A 20,915-nucleotide genomic window follows, 5' to 3' on the forward strand; every position below is an offset into this window, starting at 1 on the left:
TGGTAGAGCCACTTGCATAGTATTCTCTGATGACGACTTGCCACCGGAGGGTTCGGACCATACACGTCCACTGTATATCTTAGTCGATTGTTCAGGCCATCGAGTCCCATCTATCTTTTGGACAATGGCTCTGCCTTGAACGTATGCCCTCTGGACACTGTCATCGCCCTCGGCTATGCGCCTTCTAACTTTGGTCTCTCCACTTAGACAGTTCAAGCCTATGATAGCACTAGAAGGGAGGTTATGGGCACTTTGGAGATTAAACCATTGATAGATCCGACCACTTTTCCACATTGTTCTAGGTTTTGAGGATTCCTACATCATTTAACCTGCTTTTGGGTCGATCTTGAATTCACAGAGCGGGAGCTATTCCTTCTTCCTTTCATCAGAATGTGAAGTTCATTCACAATGGGCAGGTTATCACAATGTAGTCTGTAGGAGATATGTTTATTTTTTCTAAGCCAGTACTTTAGATTAGTCATAGTGATGATGACATATTTCTGACTGAGTTCACATTTGATGAGGTGTAGACCCTGGAAATGGAGGATTTTTGTCGAGACTTCGTGGCTATGTCGTTTGACCAACACGACAGCATAGTGGTACTCAACATGATGAGGAACATGTCTTATTTACCCGACATGGGGTATGGGCGACGTCAGCACGAGCCCAGTGAGTTCATGGCTATCCTAGATCACGATGTATCGTTTGGACTCGGGTTCATTCCCACTAAGGCCGATTATCGATATATGGCACGATTGTGCAAGGAGAGGGTGAGGGCCCGATTGACTCACACACCTTTTGATTATCCTATTCGCCCATACACCATGATTTTGGCGGACTACTTCGTGAGGGCGTCGAGTCATAGATGCCTTCAGATGGGATCATTGGGGGACTTAGCACTATTTAGAAGGCCGAGCTTCAACGTCTTTTCCATCAGCTACAGTTGAGTGATGGAGCTTTGGCCACTTCGACATCTATGTTGGTCGCCCCATCATCTCCAGATCGTATGAGTCTTATGACGCTCTATTTCCTGGATGAGATCGATGAGCACGGGACATTCGTCGAGACTAGAAACATAGTGAATGGAGTTATTCCACATGACGAGTACATTGATGAGATGCTCGCGATGAGTATGAGTCAGATCAAGGAGATGGTTCAACCTGAGCTCACTTCGCCATTTGATCTCTTCGGGGTGTCTGCCATCGAGATTGCAGATGAGATCTTGATTGTTCCTACTCCGGAGTCTACAGAGGATGTTTTAGTGGTTGATGATTTGTTTGAGGGCACTGTTAGCCTAATTGAGGGAGCGTCCGACTTTGTGGACCCACCTCTTTCATTTGATGTTTTATCAGGATTTGTCTCCTGTTCTGACGATGTTCGCAACTCTTCATTTATGGATTCGAGCATTTACAAGTATGTGTCTATCTCTTGTGATATCACTTTATCTGCACCCTTTTCACCCACATCACAGATATTTGATATAGATTATGAGATTGCACAACACAATTTAGATGAGGACTCTTCTTCTGTTTCTGATTCGAGTCCTGGTGATCAAAGAGTTTCACCTACCAAAGGAGATACCGAGATTGTTGATTTTGGTACAGTAGACCAACTGAGGAAGTTGATGATTGGATTGGATTTGTCTACAGATGAGAGGGATGGCCTCGCCCAGTTGCTCAGATCGTATTTGGATGTTTTTGCATGGTCCTATGAGGACATGTCGGGCATTGACCCATCCATTGTCCATCATCATTTACCATTTTTGCCCCATGCCAGACCGGTTAAGCAGAAGTTAAGACGATTGCACCATCGCTAGAGCTTGCAGGTGAATGAGGAGATTGAGAAGGGCACTCTTAGGTATGGATGCAACGGATTTATTGTTTGATTTGGATTTTTATTACTCCTCTACGTTTCTTGTTGATGTTTGAATGTTTGTAGATTTGTTTGGGGTGGATAAGGAAGGTCACTTGATTGCTTGTTGAAATATGATTCAGAATTCCCATTTGCCGAAAATCTTAGCTTGTTTTGCCTCTATTGTGAAATACCCAAGGATTATACCCATGGTTGCATTTGATGTGGTTTTTCTCACCTAATCAGATAACTCATGAAGTGAAGCCTCTGAAGTTTTTTTTTATTTGTTTTCTTTTGTGTTCTGTTTTTCCATCATCCTCTGTTTCTGGTACGTGTTCATGGAATGCATCATTTTTTCTCATCTCTGCCCATGGGAGCAAGGAATTATAGAGGACATATTCTCGATAGGTGAATGTTTGGTAATTATCTAAACACAAAAGTGACCTATTCGTCACGGTAAGAGGATTCTAAGTATGCAGTTACTAGGTTGGTGCACTGTTTGAGACTGTTGCCATGTAATACAAGAAAAGCTATCTCATCATTTGAAGGGAACCTTGTTGGGTAAAGGAGTTTGCATGCTTTTGAGCCTGGGTTGTCTAAAGACCCTGTAGGGTTTGATCTCATCATTAAGAAGTTAAAGAACCTTGTGCCACTTTTAATCAATTGTTTTCATGAGTTCCTTCCATTGGTTCATGCCACCATGCATTTTGATGTTCAATCTTTTGCCTATATGCTATATACACTTCAGAGCATGGGTCTTGCAATCAAGTTCTTTGACTATGGAACCGGCAAGTGTTGACCAGGGTTATGCTCATCTATACACCTTTATGAAAGACCAGATGTGACTGTGTAATATCAAAATGTCTCACCTGTGGTATTGAAGAAGCTGGAAGTGGGGATATTCAAAGCTTGAGTAGGTCACCCTTTAAACTCTTTAAGCGAGCCATGCTTGTGGTGTTGGTGGATACAGAGTGTTAAAAGAAACAAAGCCAACAACTCACTCTACCAATAATGTCTTTCATACCCATTTTTCTCTCACTACCCATGGCTATACTTCACACCCATCCCATGCGCATGGTCACCTTCATGCCCACCATGCCCATATTCGGCTCATGCACACACCAGAATCATGCTTCCATCACTATACCCATCATCGTTCACTTCTCACACTACCCACTTCACCCATGATGGCTACACTCTTCATGCCCACCATATCCAAAATCACTCATATCTATCATCTTTCACACCCATGCAATGCCCACCATACTCATATTTCCCCACCAAACACCCTTCATACCTATTTTCCAATACCCATTAAACCCATTCCTCCCACCATTGCATGGCCATGCATGGCCACACAAACCTTTGCAAATGTCTCCACCATTCCCCTCCATCCCTCATATTCCATTTTGCTCATCACCATGCTCGTAATACCCACACCCAAACTCACCACCTTATCCTTCCTAACCTTCCATGTATATCACCATTTCTTTAATACTCTCTAACCCACTTCATTTTTCATCTCTCATCCATCATACCCTCCATCAAACCCATCGCTTCACACCCACCGAACTCTTCATACCCGCTTTCTCTCTCTACATTATCACCTATACCCATTAAACTCATTTTCCTCCTATGTCCCTCTCGCTCAATTTCCCATTCATTCCCTCGTATATTTCCTTTCCTATTCACCCTCATCATGCATGAACTCCTACGTGGGCCATTCCGCTAGCCACTCTTTATACCCATTTCTCTCACGGTACCTCCCATTTCAACCTACTGTCATCTTCATTGTTGAGGATGATGCCTTTTGAGCCAACGCCGGACAACAGACCACTAAGCAATGGCCCATCTTCAGTCACATCCAATCACATCACGCATCTTGGTGTTCTCACTACAGCTTAGCATGCAGTCTCTATAGATGCAAATTTCATGAGGTGGTTTGGACTGAAATGGAAATACCTTAAGGTTCAGTGGGATGAAACTTCTTCTATTCCTGATCTAGAGTGCGCTTTCTTCCTGGGACATGGGAGTTGCCTTGACGCCTCTTGCTCTGAATCTACTTCAAACTTCACGACACTAGGTTGATCGATTGATGGACGGGATGCACAATCATGATCACATAGCCTCTACCACCCGTGGAATCATGTATTAAAACATGAGATACATCATCATATACAAGTTCTAATTTGGTTCCTCTTGGTGCTCATCCATATTGATTTATTGGCCCATGGTGTTGATGTATTGCAAGTCTCTATTGTGGTGCACCAACCCTTTATTAGAAAGGCCATTAATAATATGCTTTATCAGTTCATGCATGAGACAGAACGACACAGTGGTATTGGTTAGCTTCTAGGGATTCTTGGGAGTATGATAAATAGGTTTGCGTTGCCCATCAAAAAGTGAGCACAGGGAAGCTTCTCAGCATCGAACCTCTGGAACCTAAGTTCCCTTTCGAATTGAAGAAGCAGATCTCTTGTTCTCTTCAATTACTGAATAAGACCAAGAACCATGTAGTTTTCAAGGTGAAAACAACAAATCTAAAGAAGTATCATGTTCATCCAAATACCGGAATTGTCTTGCCTCGATCTGCATGTGACGTCATAGTTACCATGTGAGCACAGAAGGAGGTTCCTTCTAATCTGCACTGCAAAGACAAGTTTCTCCTTCGGAGTGCAATTGTCACTACTGACACGAGCCAAACGGATATTACTACAGATATGTTTAATAAGGATTCGGGTCATATTGTTGAGGAATGCAAGTTGAAAGTGGTTTATATTTCTCCCCCTCAACCACCATCACCAGTTCCTGATGGATCTGAAGAGGGTCCTTCGCCAAAGGGCCCTTCAACAGACAATGGTAATAGGCATGGAAATGGTCATAAGGGGAAGATTATGTTCTATGTGGTGAGCTCCCTGTTAATGGTGAGACAACCTCCACTACTGCTTTGGTGAGTCAACTACTATTCATCCCAAAGAGTTTATGGATCAGAATTCTATGGGACCAGCTATAGTGCATCCTCTTGAAACTGCCATAAAAGGCCCAAGCCCACTTCTGCATGGTTTGCATGGCCTCTTTGGGGCCACGTGTCACTTTCATTTTCATCATCTTTGATTTTAAAATAATCTCCCAATTTCCAGTTTTCAAATAGTTTTCCAATTTCTAGTTTTTAAATATTTTTAATTTTTCAAATCTTCATCCTTAGTTTTTTTTTCTAGGTCCCAAAAATCCATTTTCCAATCAAATTTGCCACCATTTTCTTCCCGACGAGCAATTTTCACATTTTCTTTGATTTTTTTTAAATGTTTTAAAAATAAGCAAGAATTAAATTTCGTAATTCCAAGTGATGGAATTTATGAAATTAATTTATGCAAAAATAAATTGGGCTAGGGTGGGGACCCAACATCAGTAAATGTTTCCTTTAAGAATAAAGTTGAGTAAAGTGTGATATCTGTTGATTTCTTACTCGGTTTAGTGGCATGTGTGATAGTTTGTGCTCATTAATTGTACACTAACTCCATTTCTTGATAGCACATTATAGCTCGCTGCCAAGGTACGCACCCGCTCTCACTCTGACATTCTTTATGCGTGTTTTGATTCCCCTATGTGCATGATTGTTCTGGGTATTCATTGATCTCCTTACCAATTGTCATGATTACTTCATTTTATTAGTAAAGACCTGTTTTTAGGGACTTAGAGGGGTGCTACGGTCTTTACCGTACCTTCCCAATAAGTAACCTGACCCCCGAGCCCATACTCGGTTTTTCACAAGCCACCTTTTCCAAATAAGGAGTCACATTTAGGGTTTTCTTTCTTATTTTGCTTACAGTTTAAAAATAAAACAAAAATAAGTGACGACTCCAAGTCTTTTTAAAAAAAAAAAAAAAAAAAAAATCATTTTTTCACAAATAAATAAAAGCGAGTTTCGCCATCGAGTGGGAACACATCGTGCACGAAATGCAGGGTCCATAGTATCACAAAGTGAAAAAAATGTCTTTTGATTTCTTAAAGACTGCAAATTGCTCTAAGTCATTGTTGAACTAAAGTCCACTGTTGAAACGATTGGCTTTAGGATTTCAAATCGGCATATGTTATGTTTCCAAATTAAGAGTCTAACCTCCTATTCCTTAATTCAGATGTATAGTTTTTCCTCTATCTATTTGGTAAAATAATCTGTTGTGACAAGGAGAAATGCTTTTGGTAAGAACCCATGGTAATGGTCCAACTATATCAATTTTTTATTGGGCAAGTGAAGTTCTCTTTGTCCACTCTTTCAAAAACTCCATCTTGTTCAAATATTTTCGCCCTAATATCTAAAATACCAAATGCCACTTTGAATTATTATCCATTTTAGCTTCAATTTTTATATTTATGTGTTTTTTTTTTTTTTTTTGAATTTAATTGATAAATTATATATTCCAACAATTCCCTTTCTATTTTATTTTGTTTTGCTTTAATTTTTGTTATCCTTTTAATCTGTTGGATACTGTTCTAAAACTATGTTTAGCAACCAAAAAAACAAAAGATAGTTTTTCGTCCTTAAAAATAAAAAATACAATTAAAACATATTTTAATTATTTTTAATTGTTTTTCTAATACGTATATGAAGAATAATTGAGAATAAAACATTATATATAAAATTTATTTTTAAAAAATATTTAAAAACATAAAAAATAAGTGGAGAATCGTTTCATGTTTTTAAACAAACTTTTGTTCTAGAAAATATTAGAGAAGTATGTGTTTGATCGAAAATGTTCCCAAATAAATCCTTAATTTTTGGTTATTTGATTTAAATTTCTATAGATGGGTTGAATTTTCTTATTTTCTTGGAAAACTAATCAAACTCATTATTTCCTTTATATTTTTAATCTTATTGCAAGAAAAAAAAAATCATTGTATAATTAAACAAAAAAAAAAAAACATTTTTAAGTGCTATTGCATCAAAAATCATTTTAATAAAACAATTTTAACAAAAAGGAAATATGAAAATTACATTGAAAGAAAAATAAGTATAAATTATAATGGTTTATAGCTTTTTAAACATGAAGAATAAATGGTTTTCAAAAAATATAAATTAAAAATAATTTTTTTATTTACTTTTTTCATTTAAATTAAACAACAAAATTTTAGATTATTTATTATTTTCAAGAAGAATTTTCATAGCTTCATGTTTTTAGTTTTAGTTGGAAATTAAAATTAAAATTATAGTTTTTAAAGATAATATTGATATTTTAAAAAATTTATTAAATATGAATTTTTTTAATATAAATTAAAATAAAGTTTTTAAATGAGTTTGAAGAAACATATAAAAATAATTTTTTAATTTTAAATTTATTTTTTAAAATTTTTTTTTCTATTTTCTCTCGTGGTTCAAATTTCCCTTGAACCAGACATAATTCTATTAGTTTGAGATTGATTAAATTCATTATTTCTTTTAAATTTATGAAAATGATAAAATAAGGGTGTTTTACTAATTATTTTAAAATACTACTTAAATAGGATTCAAAATTTTTAAAATTGGTCATAATTCTAATTTTTATTCGACATCTTATCTTAATTTTACCACAGTAAAAGCTAAAAAACAGAAAATCATTTCCAACATTACGAAAGGAAAATCGAACACCAGTCTCCCCTGGAGCGTCTTCTCGCAGCAATCTCTCTCGCGCCTTTTTGTCTCTCTGGAGTTGGTACCATGACCGAAGAACAACGGTCACTCCTCCTCAAATCCTCTTCTCGTTTCCCACCCCCACAAGGTCAGCCTTACCTGCAATGCAAAACCCACATTTTTTTTTTCTCCTCGTTCTTTCATGTAATTTGGAAATGTTTACATTGATGTTTTTGTTTGGTGTTTTGATGATTCTCAGGAGTGAAGCTCTCCTATGGCACTGCTGGGTTCAGAGCGGACGCGTCGATTCTAGAATCCACGGTGTACAGAGTTGGGATATTGGCGGCTCTGAGGTCGCTCAAGACCAAATCGGTGATTGGGTTGATGATCACTGCTTCCCACAACAAGGTCTCTGACAATGGAGTGAAAATCGCGGACCCCAGTGGTGGGATGCTGACCCAAAACTGGGAGCCTTTCGCCGATGCCCTCGCTAATGCCTCTGACCCTGGAGATCTTGTTCGGGTTGCTTTCTATATCTCTGTATCTGCGTGTGTTGCGTGTGTTGCGTGTGTTGCGTGTGCTTTTTGTTCCTTTTTTGTTTTTGTTTTGTTTTGAAATATTGCTAATGAGTTGGAGAGGGAGAAATTGTTGTGATTTTAGGTGTCTTTGATTGGTGAGTAAAGTGTAGGAAAAGAATGAGCTTGTTCGGGTCACTAATTAAAATTGTCTCTAGCTTTGTGGATATCTGTACGTGTGTGAGTTTTTCTTGGTTTGTTCGAATGTTGGTGGTGAATTGAAGAGGGAGAAACCCTTTTGATTGTTGTGATTTTATGCGTGTTCAATAGATGGGAAAAGGAGGGCAAAGAAAGGAAATTTGAATTATGAACCTATTCCCCATAGTCCTTCCATCTTCAAAAGTTCTACATCCCTTGCCCTCCCTCTTTTTAATCTACCCAAGTTCTTCACCCTACACCCCTTCTCCCTTATCACACTGCCTACCTGAAGTATTGGACATAGGGCACAATGATCAAGATACAGTCCCTTCTGTTTTGCTTCCTAACCTCAGTACCACCTGAGACTTTTTAAGTCTAACTAATGGCAATATAACATGAACAGGGGGAGGGTGGATTGGCTAATAATTGATTTTTGCAAATAAAGCAAAATAATGTGTAACAAAGGATTTAATTGCTGAAATTTAAAGAGAGTCAAGAGATCCATGCCAACCTAGCGGAGTTTCTTACGGTGGAATACATCACCCAACAAACTTCGAAAAGAGAGAACCAAAGCTCTTACAACACCCTCATCTTACCACAATGCAAAAGGATGTGATCTATAGATTCCTCATGAATCTGATATAGAAAGCATTTATTAGCCAAAGACCAACCTCTTCTTTGTAGTTAGTCGAGAGTCGAAGCTCTCCCCCAAGTCGCCTCCCAAGCTATAAAGCACACCTTGGGTGGAACCCACATGTTCCTCACAACACCTGTTGGGAATGACACTGATCTTCCTGCCTCAAGGCTAGCGTAAAGGGATTTAATAGAGAAGGTAGCACTCTTTGTCCCCACCCAACACACCTTAACGTCTCGTCTCTCAACTACCACCTTATCTTGTAGCCTTGCCAAAAAGCACTTCACAATATCAATCTCTCAATCGTTGAGACACCTCGAAAAGTTGGGAATCCAAACACCCCTTTCATTAGAATGTAACCACAAGTTTGCCACCCATGCCTCTTTGGAGCTAGTTAAGGCAAATAAGGAGGGAAAAGAAACACTTAAAGGCTCATCACCACACTATTTATCTTTCCAAAACTTAACCCTTCTCCCATTGCCCACCGAGAAGGACATTCTACAGTTAACTAACTTCCACAACTTCCTTATGGCCTTCCATGGCTCAATGCAATAGCCACCTCTCACTTCTTTGGAGCATCAACTCCCTTTCATTTCTCGATATTTACCCTAGATAATTTGTCTCCAAAAGACCATTTTCTGTTGCAAAGTGCCAAATCCACTTACAAAGGAGAGCCTTGTTGAGCGAATGAAGGCGCCTAACCCCTAGACGCCCCCTTCCTCCTGTCTAAACTAGCAATAACCCATTTCACTAAATGAGGCTTACTCTCGAAGCTCCCACCTCCCCATAGAAAATCTCTTTGAATTTTTTTCAACCAAAGTAGATTGGCAAGCTAGCTAGCATACTACTAATCAACATTAGTCTCCCTCATTTGGAAATATATTGTCTTTTCCACATTGCCAATCTTTTATGAAACCTTTTTTCCACCTCATCTAGGCGCCCCAAATAAGTAGTTGGGAGCACACCCACTTTGCATCCTACTTCAAAAGCCAACTCCTCCAAGTCTTCCACCCTTCCAACGGGAATGAGCTTACTCTTGGTTAGGTTAATTTTCATACTTGAAATGACCTTACACCACATAAGCGATCAACTTAAGTAGGTCATTTGGGCATGAGAGGCCTCACAAAACATCAATGTGTCATCAACAAACAACAAATGAGAGACCTCCAATCCCTCTCCATCTCTACCGTTCACTTTGAAACTAGCTAAAAAACCACCCTCATTTGCCCTTTTAAGAAAGCAACTAAGTGCTTCCATGGCTAGCACAAACAAATATGGTGAAAGTGGATCCCTCTACCTTAATCCCTTGAGCTCTGAAAAAACCTTGATGGGGTACCATTGACTATAACCGAGAACCTTGTGAGGAAATACACCATTTAATCCAATTGATTCGCCTCTGCCTAAAACCCATTTTTTTTCAAAACCTCAAGTAAAAATCCCAATTAACATGGTCATATGCCTTCTCAATATCAAGCTTGCATAGCACCTCGGAATTGTTACTCTTCAGCTTCAAGTCAATTGTTTCATTTGCTATAAGCACGACATCAAGGATTTTACCTACCTTCCACAAAGGCATTCTGAAATTTGGATACCACTTTACTCGCCACCTTTTGGAGCCTATTAGTCAACACTTTAGCCAATAACTTAGAAAGGCTACCTATCAAACTTATAGGCTTGAAATCCTTAAGGTCTTGAGCCCCTCCTTTCTTTGGCATCAACACCAAAAACGTTGCATTGAGGCTCTTTACAAATCTACCCTGTTCATGAAATTCCCTAAAGAATCTCATTACTTTTTCTTGGACAAAGTCCCAAAAACATTGCTAGAAAGCCATTGAAAAATCGTCCGAACCTAGAGTTTTATCCCATTCAGATTTGACAATGCATTGAACACTTCTTCCTCTTAAAAAGGTTCGCCCAACTTTGTTGCATCTTGACTATTTAAAACACCGAAGTACATGTCCCTTATATTGGGGTGCCACTCCCTTGGTTTCGTCAAAAGCAACTGGAAGGCTTGAACAACCCCCACCTTAATGTTAGCCTCCTCTGTTAAAGAAACCCCATTAATCTTTACCTTAACCAAAGTATTTGTCCTTCTATGAGCATTTGCCATTTTGTGAAAGAAACTAGTATTTTTATCACCCTTCTTCAAGCAAACCTCCCTTGACTCCTATCTCCAGCTTCTTCCAGAAGAACCCATTTACAAAATTCTGCCCTTGCTGCCTCCTCAGCAGCCACCTCCTTGATAGATAAGATCCCCATCCTCTCTTTAGAATCCCAAAAACCCACCTGTGATAGTGGATACACAAGTTGAAGCACTAGGTATGAATCCTTGCTTGATGGGAAAACTGTAGGGAAAGAAAGATCTTTTTTGGATCCTATCTAAAAATGGTATCTTTGTATGGTACGTGCGTGTGTGTGTGTGTGTGCATGCGCTTTTTTGTTTGTTCAAATGTTGATGTTGAGTTGAAGAGGGAGAAACCTTTTTAATTATTGGGATTTTAGGTTTGTTTAGTAGATTGCAAAAGGTGGGGCAAAGAGAGAAAACTGAAATTCTGAAGCCTTGGTTCCCTTTAAAGTGATAAGGGCAAATACATGTGGAAAGTTGTCATTTCTGGTTAGTTTTCAGTTGTTAGGGCTCGGTAAATCTTTGAAAACATCAGAAAACAATAACATGGGCCTGGTAAATCTCTGAAAACATCAGAAAACAATAACATAATGCTTCAAATATTCAGGAAATTTTTTGGGAACAAATTTTAGGAAATGCCTATAGAAGCATTATTTCATATTTAACAGCTATACTCAAACTGGCCCTTTGATTTTTCATTTGTTGGATCCTGAGAAACCAAGAACCTTCACAACTGGTTCACTATCAAGTAAACTACTTTGAGCCATAGTTCAATTAATATTTTGATATTTCCTGAGGATTTTCCTAAGAATGTATGTGTCTTCTGGCCTTTTTTAGTGCCTATACTGGAAAAAAATGATTTTATATGTGGTTTGTCAAACAGTTGATAATTGAATTTGTAAAGAAGGAAAACATCCCTTTTGAAGGAGTGTGTCCAGCTGAAGTTTTGTTGGGGAGGGACACAAGGCCCAGTGGCGGATCTCTCCTTGAAGCTGCAAAACAGGTATTGCTGCCTCCTGATTGCTGTGAATTTTGTCTCATCTGTTATTTGGTTCTTTTTATAATTAAATTGTGTATAGTTTATTGTTTTTCATGTTTGATTGAAGGGAGTCAGTTCGATTGTTGGAGCAATTGCCCTTGACATGGGGGTTTTAACAACTCCGCAACTACATTGGATGGTTCGGGCTAGGAATAAGAGCATGAAAGCTTCTGAAGTTGACTACTTTGAACAGATCTCAAGCTCCTTCAGGTCAATTTGTGTATTTAGTGGGTACATTTGTTAGAAGTGGATGATGTTTCTAAAAATTTCATGTAAGGTCTTTATGCAATTGGGTAGGTGCTTGATGGATTTGATCCCCGAAGGAAGTAAGATCAATGAGATGGATGACAAATTGATTGTGGATGGGGCTAATGGTGTGGGTGGAGAAAAACTAGCAGGTCTAAAGAAAATGTTCAACAGTCTGGTTATTGATGTTCGTAATTCTGGAAAAGAGGGAGGTGTACTTAATGAAGGAGTTGGTGCTGATTATGTGCAGAAAGAGAAGGTTGTTCCCTGTGGTTTTGGACCCAGTGATGTTGGTTTAAGGTTTGCCATCTCTTTTCATTCATTTTGTATATTGAATCTTGGTTTTAAACTACAAACAGGACCTCCATCTTCTTTGAAAATTGCTGACTAGCTACATGGTGGCATCATATAAATTTGTTTAAGGATGCTGTATACCATTTTTTGAAAAGTAGCTTTCCTGTCAATTGCTTAATGATGCAAACTAGATTATTTATATAATAATACATATGGAATGCATTATGGTTCTGTTGGTACATTGATGGTAATTGATGTTTATGGCATCATTTGTAGCACCTGTACTGGTGTTCTTTCCTACATTATAATTAAAGAAAAATCACCACTTGGATGCTTTTAACCGGGTCATTTAGTTGTCTTGAACTGATAAACATGACTGTTGGCTGGTCATAGGGGATGATTGTCAACAAGTTCATGAGTTAATTCTTTATTGGGATAAAAAGTCAGTTGACAAAGTTGGCCTCATATAAAAAAAAACTTGCAATTGTTTGTTTTTGCTTAAATGATGTTATATATTTGATGCTGAGTTTTATAGTGGTTAGTGGTAAGTAGAGACTAATTGCGTGGATGGTTCTAGTGTTTTAGGTGTGCAAGCTTGGATGGAGATGCTGATCGTCTTGTATATTTCCTTGTGCTACCAAAAGACAACAACATTGATCTTGTTGATGGGGACAAGATATTGTCTCTATTTGCCCTTTTCATGAAGGAACAACTAGCTATTCTCAACACCAACGGGAATGAAAAAATAAATAACTATTATCATGCACGTCTTGGTGTTGTGCAGACAGCTTATGCAAATGGGGCATCCACAGATTACCTCAAAAAGCAGAGCCTAGAAGTTTTGTTTACTCCAACAGGAGTGAAGTATTTGCATGAGAAAGCTGCTGAGTTTGACATTGGGATATATTTTGAGGCAAATGGACATGGAACCATCTTGTTCTCAGAAGAATTTTTGTGTTGGTTGGAGGCTAGAGATAATGAACTTTCTTCCATGTCTAAAGGTTATTGCTGATATGATCTCTTCCTTGGGAGGATTGATATTATTGTTAAGTATGAAAGTTCAGGAATAATTTGGTTTATTTCAGGTTCTGAACAGAAAAAGGCAGCTTTGACACTATTGGCAGTCAGCAAGTTGATCAATCAAGCAGTGGGAGATGCTTTAAGTGGGTTGCTTTTGGTAGAGGCTATCTTGCGACATATGGGTTGGTCCATCCATAGATGGAATGCACTTTACCAGGATCTACCCAGTAGGCAACTTAAGGTCAGCGCTTCCTTGATAATATTCTGTGTTTTTTTTTTCTTTGATAGGGTATTCTACTTTGTAAGATGAAGATTTCTTATGCTATCATGTGCAGCTCGATGAACCTTCTCATTTTATGCACTATATTTGAGATATTTATATATGTTACAAGTTTCTGAATTTAAAGAAGCTTTAACTACAAAATTAGTTTCAAAGATCCTAAATTCAGGGTCCACTAAGACATCTGTGAAACACCAGGTCAGAAATTTTTGGTTTTGAAACTATCTGTCAGTTGCTTAGGCCGAGTATGCCTTTATTTTCTGGATTTGGAATGCAAACCTTTTCCTTAAAAATATTGTATCATAGTATAATCAATCAAGCATATTTATTATGAAGGATATCATGCGGTTATGTACTTGCAAGCACAATAATTGCACTTGAACTTTCATCTGTGATGATTTAAGTGAGACCTCTTTATTCCACATGATTAATGGTAAAAAATTATTGTAGTTTGGCCGGGTGAGTACTATGTCAAATAAAGGTTTTGTAAAGTTATGAACACATTAAGACTGTTTTGATTTTTTGGTAGGAAATATTTTTTTTTTTTGTTTAGAATCGATCCATTAATTTTTTACTGTTGGAATAAAGACTCCATAAGGTTATCCCTTTGGATGTCAAATTTACAGGCTGTTCACCTACCGAAAGCTGTTCTAGATGCTTTAGTGATAATACAAAAATGAAAACTTTGGGAAGTAGTTTAGAAAAGAAAAAGAAAGAAAAATCTTTGATGAGCTTTATGCTGGAATACTTGAATAGGTTACCGACAACATTTCTACTATTTATTATAAAAAGAAGAACATCCTAATATTTTGTTAGATATCAAACCAAGGGGAAAATTTCATAGGCTACCCATGCTTTATGATACCAACTATTGGGCATTTGAGAGAAAACCTGTTGGTAAGATGAATTGCTGAAAGAAGAATGTTCTGATGTAATGATACCAAATTCTACACCATAAAAGAATGAAAGTAATGTGAAAGGTGATTAACATCACCAATTAATCACCACTGGTGTGGGATGCATGGGAGGGTGGGGATTCTCCACACTAGTTACTAGGGTCTACTTCGGGGAGCCCCTTTCAAATCATCATGGGTGTGGGATGTGATGGAGGAAAGATTTCTAAACAGGCTTGCTATGTGGAAGAGGAAGTACCTATCAAAAGGAGTAAGACTAACTTTGATTAAAAGTACTTTGTCTAGGTTGTCAATCTATTTTATGTCTCTATTTATCATCCTTAGAAAGGTGATCCTAAAGTTGAAGAAGATCCAAAAGGATTTCTTTTGGGGGAAGGAATGCTTAAGAAAAAAAATGCATTTGTTAAATTGGTCGACTGTTTACATGGACAACAAGAATGGGAGCCTTAGTAATAGAAGACTAAATGAAGAGTTTTCCGTTAGAGATTTGCTAAGGAAGAATTTTCCTTTGGAAGCAAGTGATTGTAAGGAAGTTTGGGGAAGAAGATGTTGGTGTGACCTATTCTCTGAACCATTAAAGGAGAAAATTATGGATATCACAGGAGAAAAATTAGTCACTGCAATCCCTCATTTATAAGGTCAATTATAGGTCGGCAATTGTAGCCGTAATCCATGTAGTCCATGTATAGCCTTTTCCTTTTTGTCTATATATACACCTGTACTCTAATGAATTGAATATAGAATAAAATATATGATTTTATCTCAGACCAACCTGGTATCAGAGCAGAATTCGATCCTCTATCCTCCGTTCAACCAAATTTCTTGAAAACAGAGCCCAATCTCTTTTCACATGGCAGATACAAATCCTCACTCGGGTGAGCACTTGGGTGAATCTTCAATCTCTCCATCTGTACTGTCTGAACTGACGACAAGGATGACAGAAGCTTTGAGTAAAGCTTCGATGTCCATTCCAGCCACCGACTCAGGAATTGCACCGATTGGCATCAAGCTGGACGACACGAATTACGCCCTCTAGTCACAAGTCGTAGAGATGTATGTCGCGGGCAAGGATAAACTCGGCTACATCAACAACGACCTTCCTCAACCATTAACAACCGACCCTTCCTTCCGTAGGTGGCGGACTGAGAATGCAACTGTGAAAGGATGACTGATTGGTTTGATGGATCCATCCCTTATTGGCAACTTCATTCGGTTTCCAACGGCAAAGCAAGTTTGGGATGCAATTGCAACCACTTACTTCGATGGAAGTGATGCAACCCAAGTTTATGAACTCCGGCGGCGAGTGGCACGACTCAAGTAGGGTAGTGGCTCTCTGGAAAAATACTACAATGATCTCCAAGGTCTATGGTGGGAGATTGATTTCCGTCGTCCCAATCCAATGCAATGTCCAGCAGATATCCAATATTTTAACAATATGCTGCAGGAGGATCAGGTATATACTTTTCTTGATGGTTTGGATGATAAACTTGATAATATTAGAAGTGATGTGTTGCAGCTTAAGCCATTTCCCACAGTGGAACAGGCATATGCCCATGTTCGTAGAGAAGCTGTGCGTCAGGCGGTGATGACAACCAATGATGGAGAAGAGGCGGCTGGAGCAATGTTGGCTTCACGAAGCCTCAAACAGGGGCCCTCCATTGCAGCCAACTCTCTGTCATTGAATGGAAAATTCAACTCAGTTTCTAAGTCAAAGGGCCCATCCAATGACATGAAATGCTCTCATTGTGGAAATTCGAAGCATACTCGAGACACGTGCTTCAAATTGCATGGCTACCCAGATTGGTGGCATGAATTACAAGTCAAGAGGCGACGGGATGGGAATGGGAATGATGGTGGAGCAAGCAAAAATGCAGCTAATGGCACGGGAGTAGAAGGATATACGGACGCAGATTGGGCAGGGAACATCACGGATAGGAAATCCACCTCAGGCTACTTCACTTTTGTTGGAGGAAACTTGGTTACTTGGAGAAGCAAAAAACAGAAGGTGGTTGCTCTATCCAGTGCGGAAGTTGAGTTTCGTGGAATGGCTAAAGGGCTATGTGAGTTATTGTGGCTTAGGAGACTTCTAACGGAGATTGGTTTTGCCCCTGACTCCGAGATGAAGTTGTTTTGTGATAATAAAGCAACAATTGACATCTCCCATAATCTCATTCAGCATGATCGAACTAAGCACGTAGAAGTAGATCGACACTTTATTAAACAAAATCTTGATGCAAAGATTATCCGATTTCCTTTTGTGAAATCTGAAGACCAACTGGCCGATATTCTTACAAAAGCTGTGAGTAGTAAAATATTCCATCACTCACTAGACAAGTTGGGACTTATTGATATTTACGTACCAACTTGAGGGGGAGTGTTGGCGTGAGTTGTTCTCTGAACCATTAAAGGAGAAAATTATGGATATCACAGGAGAAAAATTAGTCACTGCAATCCCTCATTTATAGGGTCAATTATAGGTCAACAATTGTCGCCGTAATCCATGTAGTCCATGTATAGCCTTTTCCTTTTTGTCTATATATACACCTGTACTCTAATGAATTGAATATAGAATAAAATATATGATTTTATCTCAGACCAACAGAAGAGAGGGTATGTCACTTATGGGACATGAAGAGGATATGTGGTGGGATTGCATAAGGCAATTAGAAGCGGGCATGGAGTTTTTAATAGTAGAACAAGTTTAATAGTGGACAATGGACAGATGGTTAAGTTTTAGAGGAATAGGTGGTGTGGTGACTCATTGTTAGGATAGTCTTTTCCTATGTTGTTTTCTATAGCCACCACCAAAGATGCATCAGTGGTAGAAGTGTGAGAGTATTCTGGGGAGGAGGGCTTTTTGAAACCCTTGATTCTCAAGATAGATCCATGACTAGGAGCTAGATGGGGTAGAGGCTTTTTGTAGAAGGTTGCAAGATGGGATGAAGAGGATAGAATGGTTTGGTTGGAAATGATGTGTGGTAAATTCCTAGTTAAATCTTTCGACTTCTCTTTATCTATAGGAAGAGTAGAGTCTTTCCTTACAAGCACTATTTGAAACCCTTCGGTCGACTACTTTGCATTGGAGGTAGTCCAGGAGAGGATTTTAATGTTATACTAGCTCGAAAGGAGGGGATGGATGTTTCTGAACAGATATGATGTGTAAAGGAGAAGAAGAAACCATTGATCATATTCTCCTTCATCACAGCAAAGCGGTAATCTTGTGATGGTTGATTTATTCTTTGTTTGCTATAATTGGGGTGTCATACATTATTGAGTAAGAGGAGTTCTTCTAAGTTGGGATGTCTCCTTTGTTGGGAAGAAGATGAAGAAAGCTTAGAGAGCTACTTCTTTGTGCTTATTTTAGACCATATAGAGGGAAAAAACAAGAGGTCATTTGAAAATATTGGACAGACTGATCAAACAGTCAAATTGTCCTCTTTATAATTTTTTGGAGTGTGTTAACAGTGCATATGGGAATTTCTTAACGTCCATGGTAGGCTTTGTTGACTGTCTAAGCTCTAAATAAGAGAGGGAGCTTTTTTTTCTTTTTTTCCCCTCTCCCTTTTGTTTGCCTTTTGGTGTCTTTGTTTATGCCATGTACACTTGGTCGCTTTGATACTCTTAATATGACTTATGTGAGTCTGTCATGTGGTTTTCTGTGGGCTGTTTTTGACATTTTTTTATTAGGAAAACAGGAATTTAGATTAAGAGCGCCTAACAAAAGAAGCAGCACAACCTAGTATAGTGGGGTTGGGACTAACAAAATGTGCTTCCTCCCAACTCAAAAAACATGTAACAAAAAAATTATTTGCATTCTGCTCCCTCCCTCCCTCCCTCCCTCCCTCCCTCCCTCCCTCTCTCTCTCTCTCTCTCTCTCTCTCTCTCTTTCTCAATGTTTAGGATGAAGAAAGGAGAAAAAGAAAATATAGAAGAGGCTTAGGTTTTTCCCTGGGATATCTTAATGCTAACTATGGCAGCTTGAGAAGTAAAACCCAGGAGTGTACAGATATACATTTGTTTTTTCAACTAGAAAAAGGGTCTACATGATCATTTATTTTGAAATTAATGCTTCAATTGCTATTTTCTTTTGTTTTATTGCCAGGTTAAAGTTGTAGACAGAACTGCTGTTGTTACAGCAAATGCAGAAACTGTGGTTGTGAAGCCCCCTGGCCTTCAAGAAGCCATCAATGCTGAAATTGGTAACTGCAGTTGAAACCTGATTTCTTGAATTCACTTACCACATGCCAATCTTTGCTCATACTAAATTTCCAGACATGTGATGAACTTGATCATCAATTTGATCTGCCCATTTGTTTGCCCAGTTCTCTTAAACTAATTATACCCATCTGAATTTTGTTACAAAATCTAATTCGATTTTCCTTGAAGAAGAGAGTGATAGTACAATGGCCTGTGGTAGTGACACTGAATGCATGTAATTTTCACACATTAAAAACATGTATAAATATGGATCTGGATGCTCTTGTTTTCTTTTCTTTTTATTTTTTTCTTCTCTCTTTAGGAGTAGGTATGCCTAATTTGCTAATCCCAGGATCATTTTATTTTACAATGCAGCAAAATACCCTCAAGGCCGATCTTTTGTACGACCATCAGGCACAGAGGATATAATACGTGTATATGCTGAGGCATCAACACAGGATGCTGCAGACAGCCTTGGAAATTCGGTGGCACGACTAGTGGATAAGTTCCTTGGATTCAGCAGCTCTTCATAATCACTTACCCTCAGGATGACAAGTTCAAGGCAGTATGCGCGAGCCACTTGATTTATGAGCCACTTGAAAGGAGCTGATTTTTCATTTCATTAAATCTTGTGGCATGAGTGATGAAAATGATACTTTTATTCTTCAGTGTAGCATGGGTTGATGTTGTAGATTTAATTGGGCACCTTTTGAGAGCTCTCAGAACAACAAAATAAGAAGTCTGCGTAAAGCAACTGTAAAGTAATGTTGGTATTTATGGTCAAAAGCATCATAGATGAATGCTGGTATGATGTGGCTTTGGTGTTGAAACAAGCATGGCAAGAAACCAATTCAGATTAAGGCTGTTCGATGACCTTCATGGAATTTCTCCCAAGCTGCCTTATGGGTCTTCCAGGGAGGAAACCCAGGCTCTTGCCAAGGCTCACTGGATCTCCAGAATATGGATGTTGGTAATACTCTTTGAAGCAATGCTTCCTAAACCTAGTTGTTTAATCATGCAGCTCTTTATGAGGTAATGTTGCAATAATTTTAGTTTCTGCAATTTTTTTTCAATGATATAACCTATAGCTTTAAAAATAACATAATACATGCCTATGTTATACAGAACAAAAACTAGGGATTAATCCTCAAGCTGAAATATCAATTGAAAACGCAGACAAAAACACGACTCTTTGAATTAGAAGCTATTGGCAATTTTAAAATATGAGGCTACCACAGTGCCCATGCATCGAGCAGCGCTTAAATCCAAATTTTGTGATTAAATTGTGCGGATGAGAGCATACATCTCTATCTAACCTATTAATCACATTTTTCACTTGGTCATCATCATGGAGCTATAGTAAGTTGATTATTTGAGAAAGGTCCGTAGGAAAACTTTATCAACTTAACTTGTTGTAACACTATTGCCAAGATTGCAGGAAGCTTCTCTACATAGCAATAAACTACTAACACTCTCAGAAAGGGGTGCAGATAAACTTACATCATCAAGAAAATAACCAGGAGGCCATACTTTGATATGTGAAGAAATATTTCTACCAAGATTGCTACCTGATTTCTCTTTCTATTCAAGATAAGTCTACCTACAGACGTGATTCCTCTTTTGTCATTCCACTCTAACATGAATATATATCTATATATATATATAATTGGATCAAAGGCTATACATTTTTTAAGCTAGACTTTCAGGTTCTATTTGGCCTTTCCCTTATCTTCCTAATGGTTTTGAACCTGAACAATCACTCCTTATAGATGTTATCATGGATTTTTCATTTAACATGACTAATCATCAAGTTTCTTTCATCCTGCTCCTAATTGATGTTACCTCTGCCTTCACCTAAACGACTGATTTCTAATTCTTCCCCCCCCCTCCCTTCTCTCTCTCTCTCCAAGAAAATCTCTGTTGTCAACAAAAAACATTATTGCTCTTGCCATTTATTCTCTCTACTCTCTTTATTTGCCTTCAAGAAAATCTATATT

The 20,915-nt window shown here is 38.4% G+C and overlaps 1 protein-coding gene across 2 annotated transcripts; it reads left to right on the forward strand.

Annotated features, from left to right (window-relative positions):
- The first annotated feature begins 7,414 nt into the window (after nt 1-7,414).
- Nucleotides 7,415-19,778, forward strand: LOC117929032 (phosphoacetylglucosamine mutase-like). 2 transcript variants are annotated; one of them, XM_034849219.1, is made up of 9 exons: nt 7,415-7,604; nt 7,716-7,978; nt 11,812-11,931; nt 12,035-12,177; nt 12,265-12,472; nt 13,085-13,508; nt 13,593-13,768; nt 18,824-18,920; nt 19,294-19,778. In XM_034849219.1, the coding sequence occupies exons 1-9, from the start codon at nt 7,544-7,546 to the stop codon at nt 19,449-19,451; spliced, it is 1,650 nt and encodes a 549-aa protein (XP_034705110.1). In that variant the 5' UTR covers nt 7,415-7,543; the 3' UTR covers nt 19,452-19,778. The 2 variants fall into 2 exon arrangements, with proteins under 2 accessions (XP_034705110.1, XP_034705109.1); XM_034849218.1 differs by having other exon boundaries at nt 7,416-7,604; nt 12,265-12,513; nt 13,093-13,508.
- The last annotated feature ends 1,137 nt before the right edge of the window (nt 19,779-20,915 follow it).

The sequence above is a fragment of the Vitis riparia genome, chromosome 13 (assembly GCF_004353265.1).
Source record: "Vitis riparia cultivar Riparia Gloire de Montpellier isolate 1030 chromosome 13, EGFV_Vit.rip_1.0, whole genome shotgun sequence".
NCBI lineage: Eukaryota > Viridiplantae > Streptophyta > Magnoliopsida > Vitales > Vitaceae > Vitis > Vitis riparia.

Excerpts from the sequence above, each read along its gene's own strand:
- LOC117929032 (XM_034849218.1), top strand. The coding sequence starts at position 7,544 with ATGACCGAAGAACAACGGTCACTCCTCCTCAAATCCTCTTCTCGTTTC. Across the intron at positions 11,932-12,034 it reads TCCTTGAAGCTGCAAAACAG|GGAGTCAGTTCGATTGTTGG; the intron begins GTATTGCTGCCT and ends GTTTGATTGAAG. Across the intron at positions 12,178-12,264 it reads CAGATCTCAAGCTCCTTCAG|GTGCTTGATGGATTTGATCC; the intron begins GTCAATTTGTGT and ends GCAATTGGGTAG.